Source organism: Furipterus horrens, unplaced genomic scaffold (assembly GCF_987537825.1).
Source record: "Furipterus horrens unplaced genomic scaffold, mFurHor1.1.pri manual_scaffold_17, whole genome shotgun sequence".
NCBI classification, from domain to species: Eukaryota; Metazoa; Chordata; class Mammalia; order Chiroptera; family Furipteridae; genus Furipterus; species Furipterus horrens.
This window is the reverse complement of record NW_028327187.1, coordinates 73,874,267-73,893,258: the sequence shown is the minus strand read 5'-3', so window position 1 is coordinate 73,893,258 and position 18,992 is coordinate 73,874,267. Positions and strand designations below refer to the sequence as shown.

Below are 18,992 nucleotides of genomic sequence, written 5' to 3'. Positions count from 1 at the left end.
TTCAAGGGGGCAAACAGGTTTGTCATGTTTCTGTTGGTGCTACACTAACGAATACCCACTGCTGGCTTCTTACTCAATTTCCCCAGATACTTAAGAGAAGCATGAAGAAGTGACACGACAGATGGCATCTGCAGTGATGCAGTCCAAGCCAAGGAATGCCTGGGGCAATCAGAAGCTGGAAGAGGCAGGAAGAAGCCCCCCACCCCAGAGCTTCCAGAGGGAGCACAGCCCTGCTCATTCCTTGATTTCAGGCCTCCAGTACAGGGAGAAAAGAAATGTCTGTTGTTTTAAGCCGCCCAGTGTGTGATCATTTGTTGCAGCAGCCCCAGGAAATGAACACCAGTATTCTCCACAATCCTGAAATTCAAATAGCACAGCTGCCAGTTCCATAGCCCACCTGCCCTACTAGAAAAGTGAGAAGCCTTAGAGCCTGTCCCCCCTCCATCTCTACAGGAGGATCTGGGAGGTGAAAGAAGAAACCCATCCTGCCCCCTCATGTATTTATACCATTCAAACAAGGCTCATGCAATACTCAGCAAACCAACCTCTTGTGAAAACAAAAACAAAATCAAATCTATGTCGCATCAAATTATATACAAATACTTTAAAGTTTGTAAATACTATGAACCATGTAAGAATTTTGGTGATACTTTAGTTGTCTCTAGGGCTGGGGTACCCAAGACTATCCTGGAGAATGAGTAAGATCCCAGTGACAACCCACCCAACCAAAAGCCCCCATGTGATAATACTCTTAGCTTAAAATGAATACCAAAATAGCTCTGATTGAACAGATATTTTTTCCAAAAAGGATAGACTTTACAGATTGCCAAGAAGCATATGAGAAGATGCTTGACATCACTAATAATTAGGGAAATGCCAATCAAAACCACAATGAGATACTACCTCACACCCATTGAGATGGCTATTATAAAAAAAAAAAAAAAAAAACCCAAAACAGAAAATCATAAGTGTTGGTGAGGATGTGGAAAAACCGGAACCCTTGTGCACTACTGGTGGGAATGTAAAATGGTGCAGCTGCTGTGGGAAAGAGTATGGAGTTTCCTTAAAAAATTAAAAATAGAATTATCATATGATCCAGCAATTCCACTTCTGTGTATATACCCAAGAGAACTAAAACAAGGATCTCAAAGAGACATGAGCACTCCTAAGCTTATTGCAGCATTATTCACAATGGCCAAGATGGAAAGAACCTAAATATTATCGCCAGATAAATGGATGAAGAAAATGTGGTATATACATACAATGGCATACTATTCAGCCTTAAAAAAGAAAGCAATTCTACAATGTGATAGCATGGGTGAAATTTGAGGACATTATGCTAAGTGAAATAAGCCAGTCACACAAAGGTGCTATATGATTTTACTTATATGATGTATCTAAAATAGTCAAATTCATAGACTCAAAGAGTGGGATGTGGTTACCAGGATCTGGGGGAGGAGGAAATGGCGAGTTTGCTAAACAATGGGCAGAAAGTTTCAATTAAGCAAGATGAACAAGCTCTAAAGATCTGCTGCACAACATTGTACCAATAGGCAAGCCAACAATATTGTATTGTACTCATATATTTGTTAAGAGGATAGATCTCATGTTGAGTATTCTTATCACAATAAAATTAAAAATATATTCAAAATAGGAGAAATTCTGCCCTGGCCAGGTGGCTCAGTTAGTTGGAGTGTCATCCCATGCACCAAAATGTTGTGGGTTAGATCCTTGGTCAGGGCACATGCCTGGGTTGCAGGTTTGATCTCCGGTGGTGTATGGGAGACAACTGATTGATGTTTCTCTCTCACATCGACATATGTCTTTATCTATCTTCCCCCACCCCCCACATTCCTCTCTCTCTCAAATCAACAATAAACATATACTCAGGTGAGGATTTTTTTAAAAAGGAGAAATCCTGATGCATGTTATAACATGGATGAACCTTAAGGACATTATGTTAAGCTCAATGAGAACCTTGGGGACATTAAACTAAGTGAACAAGCCAGACACAAAAGGACAAATACTGTATGATTCTACTTGTATGAGATCTCTAGAGTAGCCAAATTCATAGACACAGAAAGTAGAATGTTGAGTGCCAGGGGCTGGGGGAGAAGGGAATTGGGGACTGATCTCTTGGTTGGTATAGTGTCAGTTCTACAAGATAAACAGAGTTCTGGGCAATAGGCAGTGTTGGTGATTGCCAACAATTTGAATCTATTGGGTGGGCCAAAAAGCTTGTTTTTTTTTTTTTTTTCCTCAAGATGGCTCTAGTAGAGCTTAGTTGTCTTTAACTTCACTTGAAACAATTTTTTTTAGATTGCATTGTGACAGCTGTTGTATCAGCACGTATTGAAAAAAAGTCAAGATTGGTGAACTTTTGTGTAGACATTTTAATGTTGAAGATGAAAGAAAATATGCAACATTTTGGGTATGTTGTGCTTTATTATTTCAACAAAGGTAAAAATGCAACTGAAACTCAAAAAAAAGATTTGTGCAGTGTATTGAGAAGGTGTTGTGATTGATTGAACATGTCAAAAATGGTTTGCAAATTTTCATGCTGGAGATTTCTCATTGATATAGATCAAATCAAGGCATTAATTGAGAATAAGCAACATTATACCACACAGAAGATAGCTGACATACTCAAAATATGCAACTCAATATAGTTATTGGTGAAAATGGAAAATTTGTCTTTTATTTTATGGAAAAAACTAAATGGACTTTTTAGCCAACCCAACACTTAATGTCACTGAATGATACACTTGAAAATGGTCAAAATAGTAAATTTTCAGTTCTATTTTACCATGCATTAACTCAGAACAGCTCTGAATGGAAAAATAAGACCCCAAAGAACAACATCCTAGGGGTTGTGACTGTTAAGGTTCACTAGTCAGAAGCCTGAAGTCTTTCTCCTTTAAAATGGTGTGTCTCTGAATCCATTAAAAACCAGTATGCATGTCCTGTTGTGCACACTGGGACAAAGTCTTAGGCTGAACAGAATCTAGGAAAAGAGAGCCCCCTGCTACTGGTGAAATGCAAGTGCCTTGCTCAACTTCTGGGCAAGAAGAGGAGGGCTAATGACAGGATTCAATAAAGCAGGGAGCAAGTGAACCCAATTTCATCCTTCCTGTTGGGGAAAGTTCCACACTACTGAGTCCTGGAGAGAAAAGGAAGGGATAGTCTGTCCCTTTTAAACCAGATAGAGAAAGAGGAGTGTTCCCTCCTTGTTCTTTCACAGACCTGAGGTATCTGTATGTTTCTGTCAGTTATTTGTCTCTCTGCTTATCTATTTACTTTTAGGACACAGAAAGACCCTGGCTTTGAATTTGTGGTGGCCACTGAGAAATCCATCAGCATTCCTGTAAGCTTTAGCATGTGCTGTTCCCTCTCTGCTCCATGATGAGTTCCTCCTCATCCTTCAAGGCCTAGCTCAACTGTCAACTCTGTGTAACACTGTCCCAAGAAAGGTTAGCTGACTCCTTAGCACCTGTGTCTGCCCCCATTCTATCACTTTGCACACTGGTTTATACTTTTTTCTTCCCACATCTGTCTTGGTACACTAGGCTCTGAGCTCCTGGAGGGCCAGCAAAGAGCCTGGAATGGAGTCCAGGTTGAACTGTGCTGCTGTAGCTGGCCTAAGAGACCTCATCTGTAGGGAAGAAATCTCCCTGCTGACCTCAGAGAGCTGCTGTAGGGCCCAAATAAACCCCTACAGCAACTCTGTAAAAGGGGTGCTGCAGCTTGTAAGAGCACACAGGTGTGTTACTCACTCGTTCCTACATTCCTTCATTGACAAGGTGCCACATGCTAGCCACTGCCAAGCAGAACCTGCATAAGACAAGGAGCCCACCGCCTAGCATGAGACAGACCTAGGAGAGCATTCCAGAAGTGCTTTGAGCTCTTCTGAGGGTAAACCTAGAGCAGGGGGCCTGGCCTTGAACGCAATCCCTGAGCTGAGCTCTCAAGGCCCTGGAGGAGTGAATCAAGTGGAGAGGGTAGGTGTCCTAAAAGACATTCCATGGCCCAGGGTGACAATGACGAGGTGATGGTACAGAGCCAGTATATTCTGGCAACTATGACAAGTTGTGTCACAGTGAGTGTAAAGTAAGACTGGGAGCAAAGCTGAGAACTTGCAGAGGCTGTTTATCAAGATAAAGAATTACTGAAGGAGGAGATGGGGGAGCCCCTGGATGTTGTAAGCAGAGGTGAATGTTAATAACAGAAAGATCACTCTGGCTGCAGTGTGGAGAAGGGATTTTAGCCAAGTCTAAGGTTCTGGGCATGCTAGGTAGGTGGAATGACAAGAGCAAATCAGAGAAAAAAACTAATATTACCTGAAAACCTGCTAAATGTCAGATCCTTTTACATATGAGTATATTACACCAATAAGATCCAAAAGGCATCCAGTTAGGGAGACAGTACTGGTCTCATTCAATAGATGAGTGACTGAGGCTCAGAGAATTCAAACAACTTGCCCAAAGTCACACAGCTGGTACACGATAAAGGCAGAACTTGTAGTTGTTGCTTCTACTCTGCCAGGCTGCCACCTACAGACTGACTAGGAAGTAGGGTGTGGAGGGATGTGAAGTAAGATTAGCAGGGGCGAAACTGAGCAGGAGGCTTGGATGCCAGGCTGAGTCTGGACTTTACTCTGTAGTCATGGGAACCACTGAAAGTTTAAAAGCATGGGGGAGACCTGGCCAGAGCTGTTCACTGGGAAAATTAACCTGGTAGAACCAGGTCAACTAAATAGCTAAGGAGCAGGAAACAGGGAGATTACTCACCAGTCTTTCAACCAAGATTTACTGAACACCTAATATGTGTCCCTCACTGTTGCAGGTATTGGAGTGCCACCAGTGAACAAAACAAAGACTTCTGCTCTCATAGAACTAACCTTCTGCTGGATGGGCAATAAAGAACAAAATAAATAAGTAAAATATACGGTAGGTTAGAAAATGATAAGTACTATGGGAAAAAAGCAGGGTGTGGGGCTTGGGTGCGCTGGGGGATGCAGTACTAAACTGGGGGCTGGGAGTGGGGGAAGAAGTGGACCAAGCAGGCAGATGTGACAGCTGTAGCAAAAGTTCTAAGGTAGGAGTGTACCTGTGCTTCTGAGGCCCAGCAAGGAAGACAGTGTCCCAGGGCTGGAGGGGCCAGGGAGAGGAGAGGAAATGTCATGCCAGGCCTTGCAGACCAAGGTGAGAACTTGAACTTGGACTCATTGGGAGACTGATGATGAAGGCCCACATTAGGAGTGGAGCAGCAGAGATGGAAAAGAAAAAAATGAATGGCACTTAAGTGGGAGAACTGATAAAATTTGGAGGCTAGTTAATGTGGAGGGAACAGAAAACAAAACAAAACAAATATATGACTGAAAGGTTTGGACCTGGTTCATGATCAAAGGCAAAGAGGGCAAAGAGCAGAAAAGTTTGGTGAACACTTTCATTTAAGGAATGCTAATAAACCTCAGGCCTTTCTCAGCCTGAAAAACCTCTGCTCTGACCCCTGCCTCCCTAAATACTGCTACAATGTCCAGAGGGAAAGCAGGTAAGGGTTGAGAGCCACGTAGAACTCTCTAACACGGGGCTGGTTGAGAAAGGCAGACGCTGGACTTCTAGTTCCACTGGTGCAGCTCCGTTTCAGCCCAAACCCTTCCATATGCCCCCTTATAATTCTCCCAGCATGCCTCACACTTCTAAAACTCCACTGCGGCTTTACTTATGAAGATATCTAGGCTTGGAATGCTCCTCGCAATCAGCCTTTGAGTGTTTGGGTGTCAGAGTGTATTGCGATGACCTCTCCCTCTCATGCTTGCTCATATCTCCTTTGCTGCCTTCCAAGTCCGTTTCCAGGCAGGCTCCCACCCAGCTTCCTGGGTTGTTTTTCGTCAGGGGAGAACTCAAGTATGTAACTCTCTTTCGGAACCTGGTGGGGGGTGCTCTCAAAGGGGCACCTTCAAAGACAGCCTCAGCTGGATTCGCCTTCTAAGTTTCAGCAGTCCAAACCCGTGCGACAATGCTCGACATGTCCCTTCCCTTCTCTGGGTCTCAGTTTCCCCATGAGTAGTCTCCACTCCAACACGTAAGGCTCTCTAACCCATTTGAGGCCCTCCGACTCTCAGTCAAGCCAGACCAAAAAGCCCCGACCTGGACCGCCCCACCCAGCCCTTGGCATTCCCGCCCAGTCGCCAACGCAAGACTACCTCCAAGGGGGAGAGGTCGCGACCCTTACCTATACATAGAGTCCCCCTTGTAGGTTTCAGCACGGCTGCAGGCCCCAACCACTGAGCTCTGGTCACTGTCCGCCACCTTTTCTTGCAGCCCGCGTGAGTCGAGGTTCTGTGGAGACTCCTTCAACACAAGGACTGACTTGGCTTTGCGCCGGCTGAGCCAATCAGCGCTCGCGGCGTGATCCTACCCAATGAGGTCACGGCGCCGCCACAAGCGCGCCACTCTCCGCCTTGGGCCGGGCCTTTGTCTGGTTAGTCCTACCCATTCCAGCCCTGCGCCAATGGCGAGCGGCGGCGGCGGCGAGCGGCTCACCAATGGGGGGCGTGGTGGCGCGCGCTGGGTGATGGGAACGGCGCCTAGTTAGTGTGTACATCGGTTGCCGTAACAACCGGCTTCGGCGTCGTTTGGCTATGGTGAGTGCCGGCCCTCCTGTCTCGCCCCTTACCCAGAGACTGAGCCCTTTCCAGATCTCGGCTTCCCTTCTGTCTTTCCTGTGCCGTACTCGACTTTGGCATACCCCTCCTTCCTCTGATACCTTTCTCCGAAGAGCGAAGAAGAGACGCCAACCACCCTGCTAGGCCTGTGATTCGCCGCTGGCTCCCCTTAACCCGGAGCCGGCTCCCACCTGCCCCTCTGGATTCCCTGGCCTTCCCTAGCCCCCTTTGGCGACCTGTACCTCGGCAAAGAAGACTCAGGTTCCCCAAAAGCCCCGACCCCTCTCAGACCCCTCTCAGACCTTGGCTTCCTGGCTGCCAAGCTTTACCAAAGTTTCCTCACAAATGTTGGGGAAGGTTTATGACATTTCTTAACGTGCATTTTAAGAGTTAAGTATAGGGCCATTTAGGAGACGCTTTGAGCTTCTTGGGGAAGGCACAGACAGATGCGCCGAGTGGATTCAGTTTTATTATTTGGTATCGACGGGATATATATCTTAAAAACTTATTAACATTTGGCCAAATCTGGAAGTAATCAGAAAGAGTACTTAGAGGGAAGCGGCGTACGGACATCTCTAGAATTAGAATCCTCAAATTCAGGGAGAGCTTATTATCTGCTCCTTAGCTAACTAGCTGTTTTTTGGGATGATTCTTCAATAAGGTATGTCCAAAAGAATAAGGAATCTCCTTGCTTCTACAGATTAGTAAAAAAAAAAAAAAAAAAAAGAGGAGGAGGAATAGCATGGAAAGATTCATTGTTCTTCCCAGTAAACCCTAATTATCTCTCCAGTTAAGCAAAGCTTTGGGATTGGTTGATATAAAGTATTTTAAAAACAGATATGGTTGTATTTATTTTATGTAAAGTATGGACTATATTACATAATATTGTGTTTATCTGTTTGTAAACCATGTAAAGGCCTCTAACTTTAAGAAGGCAAACATGGCATCAACTTCCCAGCGAAAAAGGATGAGTCCTAAGCCTGAGCTTACTGCAGAGCAGATACAGGAAATCCGGCAAGCTTTTGATCTCTTTGATACTGATGCAACTGGGACTATCGATGTTAAGGAACTTAAGGCAAGTACTGTACATTCCTGCTTTGCTGCCTTGCCTTTCCTCTCTTTGTCTTCTCTCTGTCACCACTCTACCCCTTTTGTCCTCTCCTCCCTGAAAAATGTAACAAGGGAAGAAGGCACTGTGCTGTTTTCCTAGCTTTACTTACCCGAGTATTATTAAATAAAATGAGTGCAAATATCAATCTGCTTAATGTTACAGTGTTTCCCAATCATTTTAACATGATTGTTTCAGATGCTGGCTTAATTCTCTCAACACTGTCATTTTTGCTCTTGCTGTATTTACATGTGTATATTGAAATGATCCTCTTTTCATTGTAGGTGGCAATGAGGGCACTGGGCTTTGAACCCAAGAAAGAAGAGATTAAGAAAATGATAAGTGAAATAGATAAGGAAGGGACAGGAAAAATGAACTTTAATGACTTTTTGACTGTGATGACTCAGAAAATGGTAAGTTAGCTAAGATAATGAGCATATTTTCTACCCATAATGGACAAATTTGAATCTAGATATGAAAATGTCTTCATTGAAGAAAAATTAATACAAACTGGAGAACTCTGCTGATAAAGCATAGTATTGGTGACTGAGAATTAGGATGCTCAAGTTTTACTTGTCTTTCCTCAAGGCCGCAAAGTCATAGAAAGTTATTTTACCCTCTATTAAATAGTGAAAGTACTATTGTCAGTTTTTTTGTTATTCTCTTTCTCTAACTGATATATCAATGTAATAACCACGAGCAATAAAACCTATAAACACCATATAAACATCAATGATATTACAGTGTCTCACATTTTGACAAGATGAATTCCCTATACTTTAAAGTTTGAAATTCTTCTTTCCCCAGTTGCTATTCTGGGAAGCCTGAGGATCCGTTGCTTTAGCAGTTGTGCTCTTCACTGGGCATTTGGCCTTTCAGCACTTCCAAGGTTTAATTTACCCATTCTCTATGCTCTCAGGTGTCACTCTTTTAAAGGGTCCAAAGGGCAAGAAAGACTATAATATGTTACCTCACCTCACACCCCTGAGTGTTACACCACTCAGGAAGTATGTTCCCGTTGGACTATTGCTCTTTCTTTAGCCTCCCAGCTCCTCCTTAGTGTGGCTCATCTGTGCCCTACTGGCCTGTGGAAAAGTTAACTCCATTGGTGTTTCAGGTGTGTATCCCAGGGCATAGGTCTGTTTGTACTCTAATAACTCTGTTGCTTTGAAATAACCTAATCATACCTATATTTTTCTTCGTGGACTAACACCAGCTTAAGCAGCATATTTCCCCTAATTTTAACTCCACCCCTCCCCTTCTATATTTTAAAAGCAAGTCCAGTTTCTCTGGTTTGTACAGAAAGAATGTTTTAGGTGCAGTACCTTATCGAGTTCCTTTTTAGCCTCTGAGTTTGTATAATGTCATTGAGTTGTCCTCTTTTCTACCCTGGATGACGTTTGACCCTTTGTGATCTAGGACCTATGCCATAAAGGCTATCACGGAGACCATGCAATGATGTAGGGACAGGGCAAAGGGGTTAGGCAATAGTGGGGCATGAGTAACTGCAGTGTTGCCCTACTCATGTGTTCTGTGTTCTACTTATTAAGTCTGAGAAGGATACCAAAGAAGAAATCCTGAAAGCTTTCAAGCTCTTTGATGATGATGAAACTGGGACAATATCATTCAACAATCTAAAACGCGTAGCCAAGGAATTGGGTGAGAACCTCACTGATGAGGAGTTGCAGGTATGTGTTTGTAATGCATCAGACTGGAACCCAGAATTCCTGTTTGGAGTCCTGGGTGACTTTTCTGAGTTACATTTTTTCTGTTGTGAGCATCACTTTGGAGGAAAACTAATGTTTGTTGTTGTTTGGGTTTTTATTTTTGTTTTTCTGCTGATCACGTAGTTTCTCTTCTGACAGGGTGATAAACCTACAAACCCTGCTCCCAGAAAAATACACACATGGATAGTTTTACCTACAATTTTAAGTTTTAGGAATCCCCCTTCAAGCTCCCTTGTAGGTGATACATGTGACAAAGTATGACTTAGGTTTCAGATAACTTTTCAAGAACCAAGCAATTATAAAAAGCAGCACATTTGCATTGGGTAGACAGCAATCGTCTATTCATGTAGCCTGTTGATTGGTCACATTTTAGTTTCATTAATCTAACCTGAATCCTTATTGTCATGCAGGAAATGATTGATGAAGCTGATCGAGATGGTGACGGAGAAGTCAATGAGCAAGAGTTCCTACGCATCATGAAAAAGACCAGCCTTTATTAAGATTATTGTCTTCTTTTCTAGTGCAAACACACATAACTAGATTTAGTTCCTGCCATTGTGTGAAACCTGTTTTTTGAGACCACAAACTGTTTTTCCCCACTGACCTCCCCGTTTAACTTTAGTAACAACCTCAAACCTATTTTAGACTTTTGCAAGTGTTCTTTGATGGTAAAGTTCTTTGTGAGGTGACCTGCTGCTCACTTTAATTCCCCAAAGCAGAACCAGAGCACATTAGAATAAAGGGTCTTAAAGCTTTCACCCACCTGCTGTTCTGCCTCGTATTGCTTCACTGTTGTCATGCATTCCCACATTTATGCCATCACAGAAAAACTTCTTAGACAAGCACGTGTTGTACCTGTGTTACCACAAGCATCTCTTGGATGGTTCTGGTTTTAATTGACACTTGAATGCAGCTTTCTCTTTTAAAATAAATCCAGTGAACTTTCTCACTTGCATTTGGATGTGCTTTTGTTATTTGCTTGGTCTTAAAAGTAAAATCTTTCCTATTTTGAGCTTTTTTTTTCTCTAAGGACGAGTTCTTTAGCCTTGACTATGCGTTAATCTTCTAAACCAGGGGTCTCCAACCCCTGGTCCACAGACCCTGTTAGGAACTGGGCTGTGAGAGAAGTGAGGGAATCTTGTCTGAGCTGTGCCTCCTGACCACCCCTCCACCCCACACCCCCAACCCCTGTGGAAAAACTGGTCTCTGGTACCAAAAAAGTTGGGGACCACTGCTCTAAACCATTGTGTTGAAGGCAGCCTGGAAGATGCCAAACTCCTTATGAGCCTGTGGGCAGAAAATGAAATATCAGTAATCCTTTGTTATTGGCATGAACTGTTTTTTTGTTTTTTGCCTTGAGAAACCTGTTGGTGTGCAAACTAAGAGAATCCATTTCACATAAGCCTAAATGATGCCCTAAAAATAGTTTTGACAAAGTATAAGGCCAAAAAAGAAGTTACTGGTAATTTGTGCTTGGAAAAATAGGGGAAAGGCAGGTTATTATGACAGTTGGCTTAATTCGGCCAACTTATTATGGTCAATTTACTTGCTTGATGGTGTCTCAGAACACTGGCATCAGATTGAGCTGAATGACCTTGTTCAGCTCCTTTCTGGTCCTACACCGGATGACCTATAAAGGAAACCCTTGTAGCTGGCAATAAGGTCTGTGCCCCAGGCTGAGGGTGGGGATCATGAAGAGGCAGGGGTGATGGAAAATGAACAAGGATATTATGCTCCTTGACCCACACAGGGTAGGGAGAGAATGGGGTTCAAACTGATGTGGCATCCTAGTCCTGAGGTAGGGTTGCCTGATTTAGCTAATAAGAGTATCTTGGTCAATTTGAATTTCAAATCAACAAAAAATTTTTAGTACAAGTATATTCCATTTGGACTTTGCTGCTTATGTACCCATCATTGATCTGAACTTCCACTTTACCTGGGTGTCCTGTATTTCAGCTAGCAACCCTAGGTGGGGACATGTTAAAGAGGCATGACTCTGAGTCTCAATCCCTGAACACTGGCATCCTGGAGGACTTCCCCCATCCCCAATCATGAGTCTCCTGCAGAGGGACTGCTCCTTGAGAAACACTGGGGCATGTGGGGGGGGGGGGAGTCCGGAGTAACCTCAGATGTCAGTTCTCACATAGGCTCCACTACTTCCTGGCTGGGTAATTTGGGAAAAGCCACTTCTATGGTGCCCTGGGTTCCTTGTCTGTGCAATGGGGACAAGAGTTGTGCTTAACTTAGAATCACTGATGGTCCAATGAAAACATACATAAAGGACCTGGATTCATGGTGTCCAAGAAGGGAGTATTTCAGAGCGTTTGTTCTCACTATCATTCCTTTCATATGGTTATCATGTAAGCTTTGTTGTTAAAAGTGGGTCCATGAAGTTTTTATGATTTATTGTCCCCAAAATTGAGTTGACAGTATTCCTTGGGAGGATTTGGCCTTTGTTGCATTCCTATTTTCTACTAAGAGGTATGTGATCTGATAAAAGACTTAACAATGTTGGAAAGGAGTGAAAAGACTGGTCCCTACTTCCCATTTTACTGTTGACTGTCACCCTGGAAATATATCTCCTGGCTAATGTTTGCATAATTAAAAGTCAGAAATCTTTTGAGAGAAGGGGGAGTGGCAAGTAATGTCTTATCCCTGAGGATACAAATTAGCAAAAGGTGCTGGCCATATCTGTGTCCAGCAGCCATTCTAAGATAGGTTGGCAGTTGCTCAGTTGAGGGGATGGGTACACAGAATGAGGGTTGGGAGCAGAGTTGCAGGGGGTTCAGGAAGATGGAGACAGGGAAGGAGCTGGGGCCTGTTCATGGGGAGGCAGAAAAGAGAGCTGCAAAGTGGTGGGAGGATGTGGGTGGAGAGAGGGCTGGGGTCGGTTTGTGTGGGACTGGACCAGATAGATGGTGGGGATGGGGAGGGAATGGTAGGAATGTCAGTACAGGTGAAGATGATACAGAGTTGTAGAGTGAGTGGAGGGTGATGGGGTGGGGAGCAGAGGTTATCTCTTGTGGGGCTGGACCAAGAGATGTTGGGGAGATGGGAGGACAGAGAAATATAAGAGGTTAGTTTCTGTGGAGATGGACCAGGGAGATGTAGGAGGAGTGATTGGGTAAAATCTGGGGTGGGGTGTGGGAGGGTTAAGGAGAAAAAGGGAGGGGACGTCAGCTCATGGGGATTGTTTACAGTGCTGGAGGGGGTGGATGGGATGGGCAGGGAGAGAGAAGGAACAGGGATCAGCATCTGTGGGTGGACCAGAGAGATGTAGGGGGTGTATAGTGGGGAGGCAACAGAGTTCAGTGCAGAGTTCAGTTCAACTGGGGATGAGCCAGCAAGATATTGAGGAGTGTGATGGGACTAAGAAGTAGACATCCATGTGAGCAGAAAAGAGTATTTAGGGGGAGGGGAAGAAAAGGGGAGCAAAGGTTAGTTCCTATGCAGGTGAACCAGAACTGTAGGGGCTTTGGGAATGATGGAGAGGAGGAGGGGGCAGGTGTTAGTTTATGTTCAGCCTGAGCAGAGAGCCATTGTAGAATGGGGGTAATGGAGAGGGAAAGGGCACAGAGGTCAGTTCATGTTGGACTGGACCAGAGAGCTGTAGGGGAGTGGGGGTGGGATTTTGACACAGAAAGTACAGACATCTGTTTATGAGAGGATGAACCAAAGGGCTCCATGGGGGTTGGGGGTAAGTAGGGGGGGGAGAGGGAGGAAATGTACATTCATATAGAGCTTGACCAGAGAGAAATATGCAGGTGTAGTTGAGAGGAAAGAGAGTAGAGGTTAGTTCCTGTGGGAGGGGTATGAGTGTGAGGAGATGGAGAGCAAGAGGGGGCATTCCATGTTGGCCAGGTATTGGAAAGGAGAGGGATCCATTGTTAGTTGATGTAAGATTGACCAGAGTCATAGGGAGGTGGCAGGAATGTGGATGGAGAAAGAGCAGAGTGCCTTCATATAAAGTGGGGGCACAGAGGTGGAGGGGGTGGAGGGTGGGGATGGAGAGGGAGATGGAGTCAGTTCCTATGAGAATGTGGGGAGATACAGGCAGATGGGAGCTTTAAGGGAGGGAAGGTGAGAGAGATAGTGAGGGAGAAGAACTCAGTTCTTGCGGGTCCTTGTGGTCCTCCCTAGTAACTCAGGGACATTTCAAGCTTCCTTGAATGAGCTCTCTGGTGGATTAGTCTTTTCTTTGTTCCAAAGTGTTCCAGCTGCTAGGAACAGCTGGATTCATTGGTAGCCATACTCAGGCTTGAGAGAAGTAGGTTCTATCTAAGAAAGTTGTTTAAAGAAGGGAGGTAGCTCAGATCCTGTTCTTTCAGACATAAAAGACCAGTGGGACCCAGACTGCTGACTGAACACTGAAGCGTAGACATAAATGCACATTGATTGCCCTAGGTGGCCCTCTTGAGGTCCTTTCACCCTCTATCATAGGGGTTCCCAACCCCCAGGCTGCTGACCGGTACCGGTCCGAGGCCTGTTAGGAACCCGGCCGCAGGGAAGCTCGCCTGAACTCTGCCTCCTGTCCCCCCACGCCTACCCCATTGTTTGTGGAAAAACCGGTACCCAGTGCCAAAAAGGTTGGGGACTGCTGCTTTATCAGATTTTATTGTTTTCGTCACACTTTAAAATACTAGGATTTTTGGCAGCACACTCAAAACGAGTAATACACTCCAAACAATACTTGACTGATGATGACAACTCAGTCACTACTCCATAGAAAACAGCTAGTAGTCATCCCACTACACACTTAGTCACTCTGGTTTGATTAGAACTGCTTGCTCCCAGCTGGCACTCCCTCATGTTGCCAAATTCCCCACAGTCCAGGAACTACCGTTTTTTGAGCCTTCTGTGGCTATTGTAATGTGCTTTACAGCAAGTGGTTCCCTCTTCCATTCCATATCTCATGAGACTTGCTTGGCTCAGTATCCTATATTCTAGAAGTTGCTGGAATATTGTGCATCTTCAGTTGTAGCAAAACTAACCAGCCTGCATTGATCACAGTCATGAAGCCATGACAGCATCCTAGTGATGGCATCAGCAGTGCCTAAAACTCTCACAGAGGCACCATGCACATTTCTAAAAACATCATCATGAGCCCTTGCTGCTGTGGCTCAGTGGATTGAGCATCAGCCTGCGAACCAAGTGTCACTGGTTTGATTCCCAGTCAGGGCACATGACTAGGTTGCATACCAGGTCCCCAGTTGGGGGCACATGAGAGGCAACCGCACAGTGATGTTTCTCTTCCTCTCTTTCTCCTTTCCCCTCTCTCTAAAAACAAATAAATAAAATAAAATAAAAATAAAATAAAATAAAGTAACCTTGTTAAAATAAATAAATTAATTAATTACTATTATAAATAAAAATAAATAAATAAAAACATCACCATGGAGCTTGATATACCTGTAAGCCAAGTCATCCATTCTCTAATTTTTTCCTGCTGATCCCCATTCTTCTCTTCTGAGCCTCCCCTTAATCACCATCTTTCCCCTTTTTCTTTCTGGTTGCTGTAGTTTTGAGGCATACCATTTTCATTTCTTTTCTCCTCTCTGCATTGAACATCTGGTATGTCACCAAGTTTTCCTACAGTAGTCATTCTGATCGACCCCTTCCTTTTTCATTTCTTAAGCCACTACCTCAAACCAAATTTGGATTGCTGTGATGTGTTAGCTGTCTCTGTCCTGTCTTTTCCCAACATGATCTGTAGTATTATCTTCCTCATGCCACTACCTTGCTCAGGAAGGCCTTCAGACTAAGTCATACGTGGTTCAAATCCCAAATCTCCTATTCAGCAGCTGTAGCCTTGGGGGACATGACAACTGCCTTGAGCCTCAGTTTGCTCATCTAGAAAACAGCGGTGCTGTGAGGTCAAAGGGAGCTAACAAATGTGCTTATGGAGTGCCAGACACCTGGTGGGCATGCAATGGGTGATGCTTCTGCCACAGTCTCATGTAAAGCCAATCTACTCCTCTTGGTCACCAGTGATCACTGTCCACTAGCCCATTTTTCTTTTTTCCTTAACCAGGACAGTTCTGTCCTTAGTGCTTATATGTGTTACTTTTGGTATAGAGGTCATTTCTATACATGCTATTGTCCCAAATAAAATATTATGCCCATCTTTTCCCCAAATCTGTATTCTTCTCTTCTCAAGAAAGTCACCCCCTCGACTCCAGAGCTCCCTCCTTCCAGAAAAAACTTCAATTTCAGAGTACAAAGGATTTGTAGGCTGCTTCCCAGCCGTAATTCTGAGACATTAGCCTTACAGATATGTCCCTTACCACTAGGTGGGGTGTCAGGACAGAGAGGCCCAAAGGCATTGGATCATCTGAAATCCAACAGTGGGTTCAAACTGGAGCTTCTTGGTGCCTTGAGGGGGCTGTGGTCCCAAACAGCCTTGGGGTGTGATGGAAAGGATGCCATAGTAGAGAGATTCCTGGAGGGGTTGTGGAACCCTTAGAAAAACCACCAGTTATGGACAATGATGGAATGATAGCTTGTCTGCTTGGATGCTCAATTAGGTCTAATTAAGAGAATAAAATGACATGTTTGCATTTCTGAGGGTATGCAGGGAAAATTGTTTACCCACTACATGGTCTTACCGAGACTCTCCAACTACACTGAACATTTCTCTAGGTAACAGCACAGATGTGCCTTTGATTCCTTCATAGCCATGCTTTGTGGCTTGTATAATGCTCTGTTCACAATCAGGCTTACTAATTTACCAAGTTTGTTGATCCACTAGCAAGGATTTATTAACTCATTAAAACATTCTAGCATTCTGTGGCTCTTTTTTTTTCTGACCATTATCTCTTGTTATGTATGATTTGAATTGTATTCCCTTAAAAGATATGTTGAAGTCCTAACCCCAGTACCTCAGAATGTGACTGTATTTGGGGACAGGACCTTTATCAAGTTATAATGAGGTCATTTGAGTAGGCCTTGATCCGATATGACTGGTGTACTTATTATAAAGGGCATTTTGGACATGGAGGCATGCATAGAGGGGAGACAATGTGAGGACACAGAGAGAAAACAACCTTCTGCAAGCCAAGGAAAGAGGCCTGGAACAGATTCTCCCTCACAGCCTCAGAAGGAACCTATCCTCCTGACACCTTGATATTGGACTTCCAGCCTCTGGAACAAAGAGACAATATGTTTCTGTTGTTTTAAGTAAACAGTTGGGCTATTGTGTTTTGGCAGCACCAGCAAACTCGTTCATTCTACTCTCTTACTGAAAACTTTCTTTGTTTCCCTTAAGTGTCCTGACCAAAAGTGCATGGTGATGTTGAAGAAACAAAGCCTGACCTTGGAATCTCCACTGCAGAACTCCTCTTCCATGGACACAGGATGTGGCCTCTCTTGTGACATCCATGAGCACATGGGGGTGCATGGCATCGCTGCCTGAAAGCTTATACAATACATGGATGTGAGGCAATCTCCTTGTGTGATGGTAAGTATGGGGAAATATTTGTGCAATTCCTCATACAAAGAGGTCCAACACATACACCAATGAATATAAACTGAGTCAAAATCATGGGAATGATGAGTGAGTAGAGGCAGGTGACAGTCTTGTGTGGGTTGGTGGTGGGGTTGTTCTTTCTGCTCTATATAGTTGAAAAGAAATGCTTTTGGGATAAACCTGGCTATCTGAAAGAACTGACACAAACCTTGTGAAGGACACCATGAGCATGAGCAGCAGTGAAATGTCTTTGGAGCTGGACTAGTGCAGTTCCTTTACCCGACCTCTGGCAAGTTACTTCATTGGTTTTATCTGCCAAAGAGAGTTTTTTAATAGAACTCACCTCAAGGGTATCTGTGAGGATTAAATAAGCTAATGTATCTGAAGAGCTTAGAACAACAGAGCCTGGAACATGGTAGGCATTAAATAAACATTTGTTGAATGAATAAATTCAGAATTTGGCTGCAATCATCAACTACAGTGTTCAGGGGTTGCATCATTTATCCCAGTCGAGCAGTTTAGTGGTATACTGGTAGAACAGGGATTGCTCACCTGGGAAACTTACACTTCAGGGGAGATACTTTCATTATTATTATTATTGTTTTTCAATTACAGTTGTCCCATTTTTCCCCCAGTGCTCCCCCCAACCCAGCCCACCCCTTCTCTTACAGTCATAGCTCACCCTGTTGTCTATGTCCATGTGTCATTTATACATGTTCTTTGACTAGACCCTTCCCTTACTTATCCCCCTTCTCTCCCTCCCCCCACCCCCTGATAACGGTTATTCTGCTCCTTGTCCTATTTAGTTCATTTGTTTATGTTCTTCTTTAGTTTCCTGTATTAGGTGATATCATATGGTATTTTTCTTTCATTGCCTGGCTTATTTCCCTAAGCATAATTCTCTCTACTTCCATCCATGTTGTTGCAAATGGCAGGAGTTCCTTCTTTCTCTCTGCTGCATAGTATTCCATTGCATAAATGTACCACTGTTTTTTGGTCGACTCATCTACAGATGGGCACCTAAGCTGTTTCCAGCTCTTAGCTATTGTAAACAGCGCTGCTATGAACATAGGGGTTCTGAATTAGGGTTTCAGGATTTTACGGGTATAATCCTAGTAGTAGAATGTCTGGTTCAAAAGACAGTTCCATTTTTAGTTTTTTGAGGTAATTCCATACTGTTTTCCATAGTGGCTGCACCAGTCTGCATTCCCACCAACAATGCAGTAGGGTTTCCGTTTCTCCACATCCTCGCCAGCACTTGTTGTTTGTTGATTTATTGATGATGGCCATTCTGACTGGTGTAAACTGGTATCTCATTGTGGTTTTTATTTGCATCTCTTTGATGGCTAGTGATGTTGAGCATTTTTTCATGTGTCTATGGACCTTCCGTATGTCCTCTTCGGAGAGTGTTTGTTCAGTTCCTTTGCCGATTTTTTAATTGGGTTGTCTGTTTTCTTGATGTTAGGTCGTGTACACTCTTTATATATTTTGGAGATCAGTCCCCCGTCTGAGATATCATTGACAAATATGTTTTCCCATATGGTTGGTTTCTTTTTCATCTTGCTGATGTTTTCTTTTGCTGAGCATAAACTCTTTAATTAGATGTAGTTCCATTTCTTTATTTTTTCCTTTATTTCTCTTGCCTTAGGAGATATAGCCATGAAAATATTGCTACGGGGGATATCTGAAAATTTCCTGCTTATGTTTTCCTCTAGGACTTTTATGGTGTCACGGCTTACATTTAAGTCATTGATCCATCTTGAGTTTATTCTGGTGTGTGGTGTAACTTGGTGATCTAGTTTCATTTTTTTTGCACATCCCTGTCCAGTTCTCCCAGCACCATTTGTTAAAGAGAGCCCTGGCTGGTTTGGCTCAGTGGATTGAGCGTCGGCCTGCGAGCTAAGTGTCGCTGGTTCGATCTTCCAGTCAGGGCACATCAGAGAAGGAAAACTCTGACTTCAAAAAACCTCCGCTGCCTTGCGGCATACCTCTTCACGGGAAAGGCTAAGGGAGTAAACCCCGACA

The 18,992-nt window shown here is 43.8% G+C and overlaps 2 protein-coding genes across 3 annotated transcripts in view; one reads left to right on the top strand and one right to left on the bottom strand.

The window, feature by feature from the left end:
- Window positions 1-6,390, bottom strand: part of NSDHL (NAD(P) dependent 3-beta-hydroxysteroid dehydrogenase NSDHL) — a 30,363-nt gene extending 23,973 nt beyond the window's left edge. Inside the window, exons 1-2 of one of the 2 annotated variants that reach the window (XM_090264952.1) lie at window positions 6,235-6,390; window positions 5,107-5,232 (exon numbers count right to left, since the gene is read on the bottom strand). Coding sequence is in view for 1 of the 2 variants with exons in the window: in XM_090264951.1 (XP_090121077.1) it covers window positions 6,235-6,242 (8 nt within the window). In the remaining variant the exon portion in view is untranslated. The remainder of the gene's footprint in view (window positions 1-5,106; window positions 5,233-6,234) is intronic. The other variant, XM_090264951.1, reaches the window with a different exon arrangement.
- Window positions 6,391-6,562: 172 nt separating this feature from the next.
- On the top strand, window positions 6,563-10,448 carry CETN2 (centrin 2). Its single transcript, XM_090264247.1, has 5 exons — window positions 6,563-6,646; window positions 7,584-7,742; window positions 8,060-8,188; window positions 9,326-9,463; window positions 9,913-10,448. The coding sequence occupies exons 1-5, from the start codon at window positions 6,644-6,646 to the stop codon at window positions 10,000-10,002; spliced, it is 519 nt and encodes a 172-aa protein (XP_090120373.1). The 5' UTR covers window positions 6,563-6,643; the 3' UTR covers window positions 10,003-10,448.
- The last annotated feature ends 8,544 nt before the right edge of the window (window positions 10,449-18,992 follow it).

Coding starts and splice junctions, on each gene's coding strand:
- CETN2 (XM_090264247.1), top strand. Junction 7,743..8,059: donor TCGATGTTAAGGAACTTAAG/GCAAGTACTGTA, acceptor TTTTCATTGTAG/GTGGCAATGAGGGCACTGGG. Junction 9,464..9,912: donor TCACTGATGAGGAGTTGCAG/GTATGTGTTTGT, acceptor ATTGTCATGCAG/GAAATGATTGATGAAGCTGA.